The sequence below is a fragment of the Amblyomma maculatum genome, chromosome 1 (assembly GCF_055883805.1).
Source record: "Amblyomma maculatum isolate TAMU_Amacu chromosome 1, ASM5588380v1, whole genome shotgun sequence".
Taxonomy (NCBI): Eukaryota; Metazoa; Arthropoda; class Arachnida; order Ixodida; family Ixodidae; genus Amblyomma; species Amblyomma maculatum.
The window spans coordinates 96978713-96992330 of NC_139344.1; the positions used below are offsets into that span (position 1 = coordinate 96978713).

General features: G+C 41.9%; 1 protein-coding gene across 8 annotated transcripts in view; it reads left to right on the forward strand.

Moving 5' to 3' along the window:
* The first annotated feature begins 388 nt into the window (after positions 1 to 388).
* Positions 389 to 13618, forward strand: part of l(3)76BDm (trafficking protein particle complex subunit 8 homolog l(3)76BDm) — a 105352-nt gene continuing 92122 nt past the window's right edge. For 6 of the 8 annotated variants that reach the window (XM_084588626.1, XM_084588630.1, XM_084588631.1 and 3 more), the window contains exons 1-5: positions 389 to 956; positions 2862 to 3068; positions 5776 to 5865; positions 6227 to 6392; positions 10421 to 10571. In XM_084588626.1, the coding sequence (XP_084444752.1) occupies positions 800 to 956; positions 2862 to 3068; positions 5776 to 5865; positions 6227 to 6392; positions 10421 to 10571 (771 nt within the window). In that variant the 5' untranslated portion in view covers positions 389 to 799. The remainder of the gene's footprint in view (positions 957 to 2861; positions 3069 to 5775; positions 5866 to 6226; positions 6393 to 10420; positions 10572 to 13618) is intronic. The other 2 variants (XM_084588628.1, XM_084588629.1) reach the window with 1 other exon arrangement.

A 13618-nucleotide genomic window follows, 5' to 3' on the forward strand; every position in this document is an offset into this window, starting at 1 on the left:
TTCACTGACTCACTGCCTTCAGGGTTTGTTCAAATCAGTTCGAAGTAGAACATAATTGAGGCAGATAGGACAATAATTATTTTGGTAACAGAATTCGGTGAAAACGAACACAAGTGGTCTGACACTATGCGTATGCGGTGCTTTACATTATTTGAAATCCCTAAACAGTGAATCAGGCAAACCGCGAACGCAAGTGCGGTATTGGGTCGTGATGTCCACGTAATTTTTATTTAGACTGCAGCCATTGCAGAAGTGCTCTACAAGTCATAGTGGTCATAGTGCAGTCGGCGCAGGAGCTATGCCAGGCTATGCTGCCGACTCCGCCGCGCTGCACAGCGCTGTTCAGTGTTATAGCAGTTATAGCAATTATAGTCGGAACGCTGTCTACAGTCAGTGTTCTATTTTTCTAGCTACTGAAAAAGCGAAGCAAACTATTTCTGCCTCAGAAGCTCTTGCTCGATTATTCGCTATGGGTGGGTGGTGGCACACAGGTTTGCGACTACTTGGCCACTTGGCGACTTGGCTACCTTTCTAGTTGGCCACTTGGCGGTGACTTGGCTTTCGATCAAGGGGCAGGACAACTTCCGGCGCATGAGGATGACTGCCTGTGTTGTGGCGGCGGTTGATGCTTCGCTGCCTTGAAGTAGTACGGAAACCACAGAGAGGTTTAGCAAACGGAAAATCGGCTGTTCTCTTTTAACGTCAGCATGTGAATACCGCGCACCGATCAAGTCCGTAATGAAACGGCACTCTACATGATTTCGAGGGGCCGTACTTGGGGGAGTAGCGGTGTATCACTATGATGAATGCCAACAAGCGGACTGCAGAGGATTTTATCCAAGGCGTTTTCGCTCCCACGGTAACAGTGCAGTGCAGTTCTGACGCCGAGGATGTGTGCAGGAGAAACAACCTCTCCTTCGCTGAACTGTTGCAGCCTTTCTGTCAGCAGGTGGAAGGTATGTTTGCAGATTCTCCCTGTGTATCGCAACTACGTATGCTTTGAACCTAATGAATCTGAGGTAAACGTAATCACGCCTGGCTTGTGTTTCGTGCTACATTTCTGTACGTAATGATACAGCTTGCAAAAGGCATTATTATTCTTTGTGGTTACGAAGTTGTTAGCTTCATAGTCTGTTTCTTGTCTTGCTCAGCAGTTGCATACCTGTACTGTATAACCAACCATGTTGGTGCTGTCTACAAGAAAATTCATGCGTTTGATGTTAAGTAGGATGGTACAACGCCTTTTTGGGTCGCCAAACATAAGGGCAGTGGCATCATAACTGTCCTCTGCGCTGTAACTGCCCCTGTCATATTAAATGACTTTCGGAGTCAATGGCATATTTCGTATTTTGCCTTTTCGTAATTGTGATCTGCACCTTTGTTTTTATGGTGGTGTTTAAACTTGTGCTCGACTGTCATTTCAGGGAAATTTGTTGTTTCTGTAGACAAGGACGTTCAGGATAAGGTATCAGTGCAATTATTTTTGTAAGGCTGGCTGCAGGAACTTAAGAAAAATGCAGTAGAGGTGACTGCGACTAGTGACACCACAAATGCTCAAATTACTATAGTTTCAAAAGAGCTGATGCCTATTGCTTGAAATCCTGCTTGTGGTGTGCAGACACACTGTGTATTGCTGCAGCTTTATCCAGTAAAGATTACCTTTTAGGCAAAGAAATATTGCAGTCATCCTCAGCTTAAAATTAGCTTGACAGATGCTTCTGTATAAACTAGCAGTTGCAAACAGTGTTTCATTAATTTACTTTTACAAGCTTGAATATGGACTGTTCACTTAAGTCTGTCTTCTTGTGTGATCACTAAATTTAATGCATCTTTAGAGCTTCTGTGTTTCATGCTCTTAGGTGTACATGTCATGTTCATGCATTTGTGTGTATATACCCTTACTGCATGTAGTCACAACACTGTTTCTTTTGGTTTCCACATATACACTTCATTGTATTGTTGCCTCACCCTGTATCTTCACTATCTCTTGTCCTGTCATACCCCTTCCCTTAATTTGGAGTGGCAGACAGAAGGCATGCTACTTTGGCTGACCTCTGATTACCCTTTCTTTTTTTAACTTAAACAGCCCTGCACTTTTCTTTGTTTTTGAAGCATTGTGTTCTTGGTGTTGCTGCCATGTTGGAAGGTGCCATGGCTCATGTAATACAGTGTATGCTGGGGCAGCTTTGTGATGCGTGTCATATGCTGGGCTGAACACATTGCATAGTGCTACATCTTCTTCTTCAGAATGTGTTTATAATGTACTATTGAATATGCTGCTGTTTCCTGTTTGGCAAGAACGCGGGACAACAGTGCATTTATTGCAAAGTTTGTGACGTAATATAGGCTGTCGTGCAATGACCTCAAAACGTGGTGAGGATTTAAACCGGCGTATGAAGGATTGCTTAGGGGTCCTTTTAAAGTCTTTTTCTCTCCTTTATTTCCAGTATGTATTTAAGTGTATTTTAAATGCAAGCGCTACTGAAGGCAGAGGCTTGTATAAACACTTAAAAAGAAAAAAAAAAAACCCTTCCAACTGTTACTAGTGTTTTTGTGCCATAGATTAGTGTAAACAGCTGTATGTGTTACAGCAACTCGGAAGTTTTAGGAGGCTCTTGGATTGCGAAGAGCTTACATTTTTATTGGCCAGTGTGTCAGTCAACATCATTTCTTAAAAATAAAATGAACTTGTGAAAAAACTGTAGGTTCCTTTTCATAAATGTCGATTGCTTTACATAGCAGGGAAGATTGACTTTAGTGCTTGCGTTTTTGATATTGCAGGTATCATTGTAGTGGAGTTGGTCGGTTTGCTGGCCATCATTAATTATTGCGGTTTAAATGTTTCCTTTTTTTCCTTTCAGTATCAGTGCGGCCACCAAACCTGCTGCAAGGGACCATAGCTGCCAGGTTGCATCTTAACATTCGAGACCTGAATAGTCCTGTGCCACAGCTGGCAGCTGCCAAGAAATTGCTCAACGACTCAGTTGCCAATGTCCAGCCTCCTCTTACAGAAAATGCTGTTTCTCTTACCAAGATAAAGGCTGGCAGCTACAACCTGCTTGTATCAAGTATGTGGCCTCTTGTTGACTCAAAAAAGCAAGTGCTAATTTACTTCTCCCAGATCCTGCAGACTCTTTTGTAAGGCCTCCAAGCTATCTTTTTTGCGTGGCAAAAATTTCATTCTTGCAAATATGCATTCTGCCTTTAGGAGAAAAATTAGATGCAAAACTGGTGTTCACTGTCAGCAAGACTGCTCATGATTGTTCTTTGCATGTGCTCTCATGCAGAGGTTTTTAAAATGCACAGTGATCTTGACACATACATGCCATGTTGATCAGGGATTTCTGCATTTCACTAACACACACTGCACTATGTGAGTGCAACTTTTACCTCCGTTAGTCTGGTCTCCAACCACCAGATAACAGAGCTCTCCACTTCTGTTGTGCTCATGTATTTTGGAAGCTTTTTTTCTGACCCTAGATATATGCAGATATAGCAGGGGATTAAGTGCAGCACTGACAAATGGCTGACTGGTGTGTTTGTGTGATGAGTGCTTGTGGTTCCCGACACTAGGAGATGTCAGTATTACATTGAGTTTTTTTTTCCAAAGAATAGGCTGCACTACCATGACATGAGTTCTGCCCATGCAGAGAACATGACCTGGAGGCCTTACAAATGGTCTGCATCTGAACAATAACAACAAAAATGACTTGTGTGGTAGAAGGTCAATTTTTGAAAATTCTTTTGGTTGCACGCTTCTCTTGATGATGCTTTTTTATAGCAGAATTTGCCTTTGGCTCTATTAAGAAATTTTTATTTAGGGCATTGTAAGAGTGGTCAAAAGGTTTGTATTGTAGAATGTAACCTGAAACACCTATTAAACAAGGTAGATAAACAAATGGGGCAGTTCCATTTAGTGCCCCATCACTTCATGGTTGTGCTGAGAGTTTGAATTCAGAATAAGGGCGGGAAAATATCTGCATGGCACCATACTTATAGTAAGATACAACTTTAAAAAACAGCAGTTGCTAAGTGTGGGCAATGGTATGAAGCATGTGTATTACTCCGCTGAACAGTGAACAGAATCAGTCTTTATTGTATGGCAATGCCAAACAAGCCAGAGGCATAGAACTTCTTGCACATTTAATTTTCTCTTGTGGTTAGCTTTCTATTTAGGTAACCAGAAAAGCATTAACTATGGACTCCTTTCTGCCTTGGAAGAATGGTGTGTATCGGTTACTGTTGTATCTGATTATAGTACTTTGGAAAAAATTTTTTGTGATGGCATTGCTTAAAAAATCTGTTACTTCAGACATCCCCTAGTGCTGAAAAAAAAAGTGCGAACTTTAGAGGTACATTCCTGTAATATTTGTTTTTTTACCCTGTGAATGCATGTAGAAATTATTTTATTGCACTTAAGCTGCCATGGTATATTGTTTGCTAATTAAACATGGCAAACCACAACTCATGTTGGTAATTTTTCGGGAGCATTTTTACCATCTCAATTTGTTTTTTTTTTTTTTTGTTTTTTTTTGCACATATTATCTTGGTCTGTTATAAGGTGCTCAGCTGCTGACCCCAATGACGGGGTTTTGATCATGACCACGGTGTCTGCTTTTTGATGGAGGCAGAAAGCAAAACACCCGTGTACTGTGCAATGTCGGGGCACGTTACAGTGGTCAAAATTTTTAATCCGGTGCCCTCCACTACAGCACCCCTCATAGCCCAAGTCACATTGGGACGTGCAACCCTCTATAAACCAAACCGAAACTAAACTTGGTCCATTGGAGGGTGGAAACTAAATTTGTTCTATTAGAAGATGGAAAGCAGTGCCAATGGTAGTATAAAAGAAGTTTCTTAGTGGTCTTTTTATATTGCTGATGTGAAATTTGCCATTTCACACTGTAATTTCCTGTTGCCAAAGAGCTATAAAACTAACGGAAAGCAAAATTTCTGAGAAGCATATAACAAGAGGATGAAGTTATCATCTAGCATAGTGGTCTTAAAGAAATGAGTTAAAATTGATATTTGTCTGTGTCAAAAGATTACCATGTTATAATGATGAAGTGGCTACTTTCATTGAAAGTGGAGGTTTTGTAAGCTAGAAAAGGTTTGGTTTTTGGGATTCGGTGTTCTGAAGCGACTCAGGCTACGGGGGGCACCGTAATGGAGGGCTGCAGATTATTTCAACCACCTAGGGTTTTTTTAGGTGCACTGGCATTGCGCAGTGCATAAATGCTTTGCGTTTTGCCTCCACCGAAATGTAGCCGCCGCGGCCAGGATTGAACTAGTTCTTTCTTGGCCCAATAGTCAAGCACCCTGAACACTGAACCACCGTAGGGGGGCTGGAAGTTAGAAAAGGCAAAAAAAGAAACATGAGTACAGTTACATTGCCACTAGCCATTATCTCAACGTAACTTCTGTGACATAATAACCCTAGATCTCTGAGGCTAATCCATACTACCATTCAGAGGGGCAAAAAAATCAATTTCTACCCAAAACAAAAATTGGATGTAGAGTTATTTGTGTCCTTTTAAGCTGCAAGGCATGTCTTGTCAGCGAATATATATTTTAGGCCCATTGCATTCAATGAAATTTTTATTATCATTTGCCGTTTGTGTTCTGGAGTTGAAGGTAGGCCATTTTGACCAGACTGATTATGCTTGAGGAACTGACAATCATCAGGTTGCCAAGTTCAGTGGTCATCTTTTTACTTGGCTACTTACCTATAAAAAATTTTATCCCAAGGTGTGTTTTGTTTGTTGTATATTTCAGCGTCCACACCATGGTTTTACTCCTACAGAGATGCATTCTTCCGGGTTCTACCACCATTGGAGCATGATTTTACACGGCATTTTCTGGCCTGTATCCTTTAACAAATGGCAACTTCTAAATCTGCGCACTTCAGGCAGGTTATTGTTAAAGGCTTCCCGTTTTCAACAGTGGCAAAGAGCTAGCTGTAATATTTGTAGATGCTTATACGTAAGTCAAATTATTTTCAAAAACTTTACAGTTTGTGAGCTTGTGAACTAATGCAAATGAGGAAGCGCATGTCAAGATTGCCACAAAAATAGTTTCAGTTTTGTGAGATATATTGAATAAGTTATATTTCAGCTGCAAAGGAAGTGTCATACGATTTCGTTTTTTATTTACATTTCGTTGACTACAGAACGAACCATTAGCTTCCTGGAAACCATGCTGTTATTTCAGTTAACTATTTCCACAGGCATTTTTGTGGTGTCTTCAGAGCATGTCTGTCCTGAAGAGGAACTGGAGAGAATGGGCCAGGGTCACCAGACAGGCCAGTCTGAGGGGGGCCAGCGGTGGTTCTTTCCACAGTGCCTCAAGTACTATCTACTCCTTCATGATACGTCACTCGGCAATCAAGCAAAGTAAGCTATTTAAGGAACAGTACACCGGCGGAAATTCAGTCACTTTTGTTCTTTTAATGTTATTGCAATGTGCCTTAACCACATCTTTCCATCACTTTTCCACTTTATGCTTTAGGTTAGTAGTAGTGTGCATGGTAGTGTTTATGTGCTGCGGCTGGCGAACTACATTGTGTAATGCAGGTGATTACCTCTTTCCAATGCTGCCCTTGTGTTGTGCTTACTCTGCTTGGTGGTTTGCTGGGCTGTATGGCATTTATGAAAAGGGGAGGAACTTGCCAAAAACTTATTGAAATGTACTCATTTCACTGTTTTAACTTCTTGTATTTATCTTTAGCATTTCAAGGAGAGAAACATCCCTTTTTTAAATAGGTTGCAGAGTTCGTCTGGTATAATGGTTTCTCATAACCAACCATAACCAAGTTTAATTTTTCTAATATGATGTAATGGTTAGAGACTCACTGAGGAGGACGAACTGAGGCATTGATAGGATGCTTGATTATAGCTACAAAGACTCTGTGTTCCCTGAAAGCGTAGTTTAATAAGCAAGAAAAGACCAACAAATGGAATATAGCGGTTTCTATCGCTGGCCCGCGTCACAGGTAAAGTGTGGTGCATTGACAGTTTTTTCGGCATGGATCCCAGAAGCTAGGCTGCACAATGCGCCTTTTCACAGAATGTGGCGCCCTCTGGGGAGTGGTTGAAAATTCGTTTGCTACTGGTTGAAAACATCTTTGGGAGACGAAGCCGCCTGTGAAATTGCGATGTGTGCGCTTGACAGCCACCGCCACCTGTCGCTTACACCTGTCACGAATATGAAACGCGCATGGCCCCGAAGATCAGCTCCGGCTGTGCCAATCGTGGAAGCCAAGAACTGCGCTTGCGCAGCGGGGTCTGGTGGTTTGTTTTCAATCAGGGGGGAGGAGTGCATGTGCAGAACGGTTGTGTGAGAAAGATGGATTCTCCATGTCAAAACAATGATCATAGAGCCATTTTCAGAATAGATGTCATAGCTTTGAATTGGTTGGGCGTAAAATTTTAAAATGCAATTTTCTTGGCAAGAAATGCTTCTTTAGCTACCAGACCAATGTCAGCATGAACAGAAAGGTTATTAGAATTGACTTCACTGAGGATAAAAATTTAATAGAGCTATTCTTAGTGTCCCTTTAAAGTGCTTTATCTGAAGTTGAACACATGACCTGCTGCAAGTGCTGTCTGCAGATGGCCAGTAGATTTTTAATCCCTTAAGGTTTCACAATGCCCTCTGGTTGTCACGAGCCGTTGCTACTTTTTCACTTATATGAGCTCGCCTCAGTATGGCAATTTTGCCGCTTTATAAAGGCTTTTGATGACAAATGTTGTCTCGCTTTTGAAACAGATTGCAGCACCCATTCTGCCACCTGCACTTTTCTGAATGAGAGTTTTCACTCTAAAGGGTGTTGCACAATTAGACGCGTGCTGTAGAATGCTTCTCCCAGCTAAACCGCGGAATCCTTGCAGTTCATATTTCGCACAGAAATCACATTTTGTCGCTAGTATTTTTTAATACTAAATTTGTTTGGGGTACTTGCCTGATTCGATCAGAAGAAGTCAGATGTTCCCATCGCCTGCGGCGGCGGCGACGCCAGACGAACCGCTGCCCCAGCGATGGGACTGGTGGCGCCACCTCATGCTGCTAACAACAACTCTGTAGCAGGAAAATAGGGGGCGAGCGTTTCTGGCAGAAGGTTTGAGTTGTTGTTAGCAGCATGAGGTGGCGCCACCAGTCCCATCGCTGGGGCAGCGGTTCGTCTGGCGTCGCCGCCGCCGCAGGCGATGGGAACATCTGACTTCTTCTGATCGAATGAAGCAAGTACCCCAAACAAATTTAGTATTAAAAAATACTAGCGACAAAATGTGATTTCTGTGCGAAATCTGAACTGCAAGGATTCCGCGGTTTAGCTGGGAGAAGCATTCTACAGCGCGCGTCTAATTGTGCAACACCTTGTAGATGGCTAAAGGCATTCTTTCTGTGTTGGGGCAGACTCTAATTAGCCCGAGATTTTTGCATGCTTTCAAACAAGCTTGGCATCATCCGTGTGACGTTATAGTGCGGAATATTGTTATCTGTCGAATGCTTAGCAGAAGGGATGAGAATGCTGACTTCATGCTTTAGTCTTTAAGTAAAGAAGATAGAAGATAGTTTTGGCAAGACAAAGAGAGCATCGACGAGACAATCGCCAGCTCCCGTGAATGATTTCAAATCAATCTGAACTACACTGGTTCTGGTCTATTCACATCGTTGGTAATCTCGAGTAGTTTGGAGGGAATCAATGGACAAATAGTGCATTTTGCTTAGTGCTATTCGAAAGCAACTCTGTCTTTTCAGAGTTCCAAGAGTGGGCAATAGATAATAATGAATAGAACATTACTGTGGCCCATGAAATGTTTTCGTATATATTTTTGTTTTAAACAGGATATTGAAGTATTTCACATCATAAAATAAGTGAGTCATTTTACTACATTCTCCTTTTTTTTTTTTGGCTCGGCCTTTCAGGAGCTAATTCTAATGAGACCCCGGGAAGCAGTCGGCATTTATAAAAAGTGCAAAGGAGTAGTATGTGGTTATTTTATTATATGTCCAAAAGGAAGGAAAAGATGTTTGCCAGCCCCAGTATCTGCTGTCCGATATCTGAAGCACCAGAACTGGGGCGGCGGAAATAAAAGGATAGTAAGGAAGTGGTAGAGGAAATCAAAGAGGTGAGGGACAGGGAGAAAGGATAGGGTAGTAAGCACAAAGAATATTTGTTTTACTTTTCTGGCACTCGCTGTGGACGTGGAAGCGGCGGACGTGGAACGTCCTTTGTTACCGCCAGCGTCACGTAGAACGTGATCAAGAGCGAGGGCGAAAGCTGTGCGGTAACAAAGGACGTTCCACGTCCGCCGCTTTAGCTGAGGGTGGCGCTGGTGAACACTCTCAAGGTTCGTATACAGACAACATAAATACCCAAGCAAGTAGCAGGGGGGACAGCGGCCGACGTAGCTCAGTTGGAAGAGCACCGGACGCAATATTCGGAGGTCGTGAGTTCGGTTCCTACCATCGGCACGGTGTTTTTTCTTCTACTTTGTGCTTAATTATCTTTCCGCTAAACAGATTACATTACTAATTTCTGTGATTATCCAAGTAAACATTAAAAAAAAAGACATAAAGTACCATCCCCAACGCTTTCCTTGGCCTTGCCGACTGTTGGCTTCTTTCCTTCATGTATTAAAACGAGCACCCTCATTTCCCCTTAATTGATCTGCTTGTAGCTTACGGGGGTCTCAGTTCTGGCAGTCTTGAAGCCATAGGTAGCGTAAGAGGGTTCTAGCAAAGCTTTCGCCCTCGCTCTTGATCACGTTCTACGTGACGCTGGCGGTAACAAAGGACGTTCCACGTCCGCCGCTTTGGCTGAGGGTGGCGCTGGTGAACACTCTCAAGGTTCGTATACAGACAACATAAATACCCAAGCAAGTAGCAGGGGGGACAGCGGCCGATGTAGCTCAGTTGGAAGAGCACCGGATGCGATATTCGGAGGTCGTGGGTTCGGTTCCCACCATCGGCACGTTGTTTTTTCTTCTACTTTGTGCTTAATTATCTTTCCCCTAAACAGATTACATTACTAATTTCTGTGATTATTCAAGTAAACATTAAAAAAAAAAGACAAAGTATCATCCCCAACGCTTTCCTTGGCCTTGCCGACTGTTGGCTTCTTTCCTTCATGTATTAAAACGAGCACCCTCATTTCCCTTTAATTGAACGCCTTTAGCATGCAACTTGAAGCTGATATACTGTAGTCTGTTTTTGCTTTTTAAGTTGACTGTTTGACGGATTGGGCCAAGCTGACTCATGCGTTTCAGTTATCAGTATCAACAATTGTATCAAAAACTTCAGCTGTTTGCACTGTGATGTCACTATTGTTCTAATCAGTCTTTGTTGTCTATAGTTCTTTTTTTATGGTAAGCATAGACTTGACTTTTGAGGGTTACTGTAGCTATTTTATCTGTTCCAGGGCAGAGGCCAGCTTCCAGGTATTGAAGAGGAACTTTGGTGCCAGCTCATGCCATTTGCTGCAGATGAACTCTGCTTTGGCAAATGACCCTAGCGTAGCAAGCCTGCCAGATGTATGGTCACCTTTCTTACATTTGGACGCTCCAGACAAGGTGGGGTCTTTTGCTGGTTACCTACATTTTGAGCTCTTAAAAACCTAACTGAATTTTTATGTTAACAAACACAGCTTGTGAGACGGTGGGTTATTGTAAATCATGACGCACTACTCTTTTTTTAGTTTGTGCAGTAGAAGTAGATACTATATTGCCAGTAAATATTATTATGTTTGTCTTCCAATGTTCTTTATTAATCAGTACCAGCATGTAGTCTTATTGCCTTTGGTTTGCTATGGAAGATGTAACTAAATTGCCCTGGAATGATCATGATCATGTGCAACAACTCCTACAGGGCTTGGGATTATTTTTAGTGTTTTAGGTGCTTTACCTGAAACATTCCAAGTCATCTTTAAATGGGGTATGGCCAAGAGTGATGATGGTCGTTCAGATAATGGCAACTGTCGAGGGAGTATAATAATAATAATTGGTTCACAGGAAAGGAAAGGCGCAGTATCTTTCACACTTGTTCATCACACTTGTTCTGTGGACACCTGAGCCGCGTCATAAGGGAAGGGAGAGTGAAAGTGGTTAGAGAAAAGGAGGAGCTGTAGTGGAGGACTACGGAGTAATTCTGACCACCTGAGGATCTTTAATGTGCACTGACATTGCACGGCACACGGATGGCTCTCTGTTGTTTCGCCTCCATCGAAACATAGCCACCGGTGGTCAGAATTGAACCCAGGTGCTCTGGCACAGTACGTAGTCAGGCATCTTAACCACTGCATCACCGTGGCGGGGCACGAGGGAGTATGCGCTGCTTCAGAATTGTTCTGTTTTCTTGGGGAACACAAGTATGCCCTAATAAGCAGCTTACTGCCATATACTTAGTATGACAATCTGTTGTACTAGTCAATACAATATGCAAATACATAAGGCCTCTAAATAGTGCATATACCAGGTAAAATAACTGTGACCATATGCTTAAAGACTGTCAGTTATCTTGTATTCTATTGTTGAACTTCTAATGAGTAATGTGAGAAGTACACAAGATTGCTGCCTGCTAATTTCAGCTTTTAATGCCTTGGCTGTAGGTCTTGCAATAAGCAATGTATACTCTCATGTAAGGGTTGCTTCCCCCAACTTGGTTGCTGATAATATAGAAAGCTGGCTAAGAGCAGTTGCATTTCCAATTTTCGATATATATACTGTATAAGCATTCCACGAGGAGCTAGACGATGGCGACACGTGTCTGCTCCATGGTGTGATGATGGGTTATTACGTTAATATTCTGCTTAAAACCGTTATCACATGGAGGCTTCGTCCTGCCACGGTGGCTCAGTGGTTAGGGCACTGGGCTGCCGAAACCAAGGATGTGGGATAAAATTCTGGCCACAGAGGCTGCTTTTCAGTGGATGTGAAGAGAAGGACGCCCGTGTACTGTTCGATGTCGGTGGTGGTCAAAATTTTCAGAACCCTCCACTGTGGCATCACTTATTAGCTCAAATTGCTTTGGGACATTAAATCCTATAATCCAAACCAAACATGGAGACTTCATCATTACTATGGAGAATTCGACAGTGTTGTGCTAATTTTTTATGAAGTATATGCTGTCACACGTGCTTTGTGCTGTATGTGAAAAAATTGAGCGGTAAAATGTCATTTTCACATAAGGGCTGCACCCCATCAATATCTTGAAAAAAAAAAAAAAGAAATTCGGCCTTCACATGGGTCTATTCGGTAACTGGGGATTTTATTCCATCCTTCATTTTCTCTGCATTGTTCGGTTTGCTTTTTTACCTTTCCCTACATATTTATTATGGCATTAGCACCTTTAGTTTGTAGTAAGCACTTGTGTTGTCTATCTCTTCCGGTGTCCGTTCCATTCCTATGCTGTGTAGCATCGCATATGCTTTGCAGGCATAGGCATTGCAGTACAGCTGTAGCCACTTCTGTGGCAACTGCTAGGCTGTTGCGTTGTAAGCGGGTGTCACTAAAACACTGGCATCACCCTCTGTGTACTTGGCATCCAGTATCGAACAAGTGGTGAAACTGCCAAATTGCGACTTCTGTGTGCAGTAGTCATGTGCATCTGGTGGTGACAGCTGGATGATTACACTTTCTTGTGCCCAGTATCTACTACAATGTAAGCCAGTGCTTTTTAGATTTCACTACTCTTCTTCAGGCCATTTTTCTGCAGCTGGTTATATTAGTCCTCTCTCTTCTTTTTTTCTTTTATGCATTTTCTAACTTCTTTAAAAATGCTTTTGCTTTTGACAGTCCATTGAAACGTGAATGGTTAGTCAGCAGTTTGAGAACACTGCTTCATTGCCTTTTATTAGTGCGTTTGGCTGAAATAAAGTTTTTAATTCCAGGCTTTTTCACACTTTCTTTGTCACTTATTTAACCTGCTTGTATTTGATATCTAATTTTTGTCATGCTTAAACTATTAAACGAGCCCGGTGGAAATGGCTAAGATAAAAGAATAACACACACACACACACAGTGCTCATTCATGCTCTTAGTGTGTCCTTATATCCCCATTTTTCACTGTTCTCCTTTCTTAGTTTAGTTGTCTCAGTCCCACTATCCTTCTTTGCAATCGACAAAGGCTCTCTGAGTTTTGTTCTAGCTGCCCACATTGGATGTGAAAAGGCTTTCTAGGCAGAAGTCATCTGTATGTCCTCAATCCTGTAAACTAAACTTTGTAAACAGAACTAAATATCCTTAGTTCAGCAGGCGCAGCCTTTTTGACCGAATATCTTTGATGAAGCACTTTGCAAAGATGAGAACATTTTTTTGCAGCAGGACACATTTCGTGTTGTCATAACAAATGGACTAAGTCTTTCAAAGTATTACTCATGGAAGTTCTTGTGCTAGCTTTCTGCACAGAAATGAATGAAGCTTTTCTAATCTGAATTCTTTGTGCATGCTCTCAATATAATTCATTTTAATAAATCAAGGTAGCATTGTAAAGAGTAGATCTTTAAATATTCGTTATACTTATTATTAAAATAGGTGAGATTCCTCTCGCTAGCTGTAGCTGCTTTTTTCACATGCTTTTCTAAATTTCTCTCTAAACTTTTCTAAAGCTTAGAGGGCTGGTC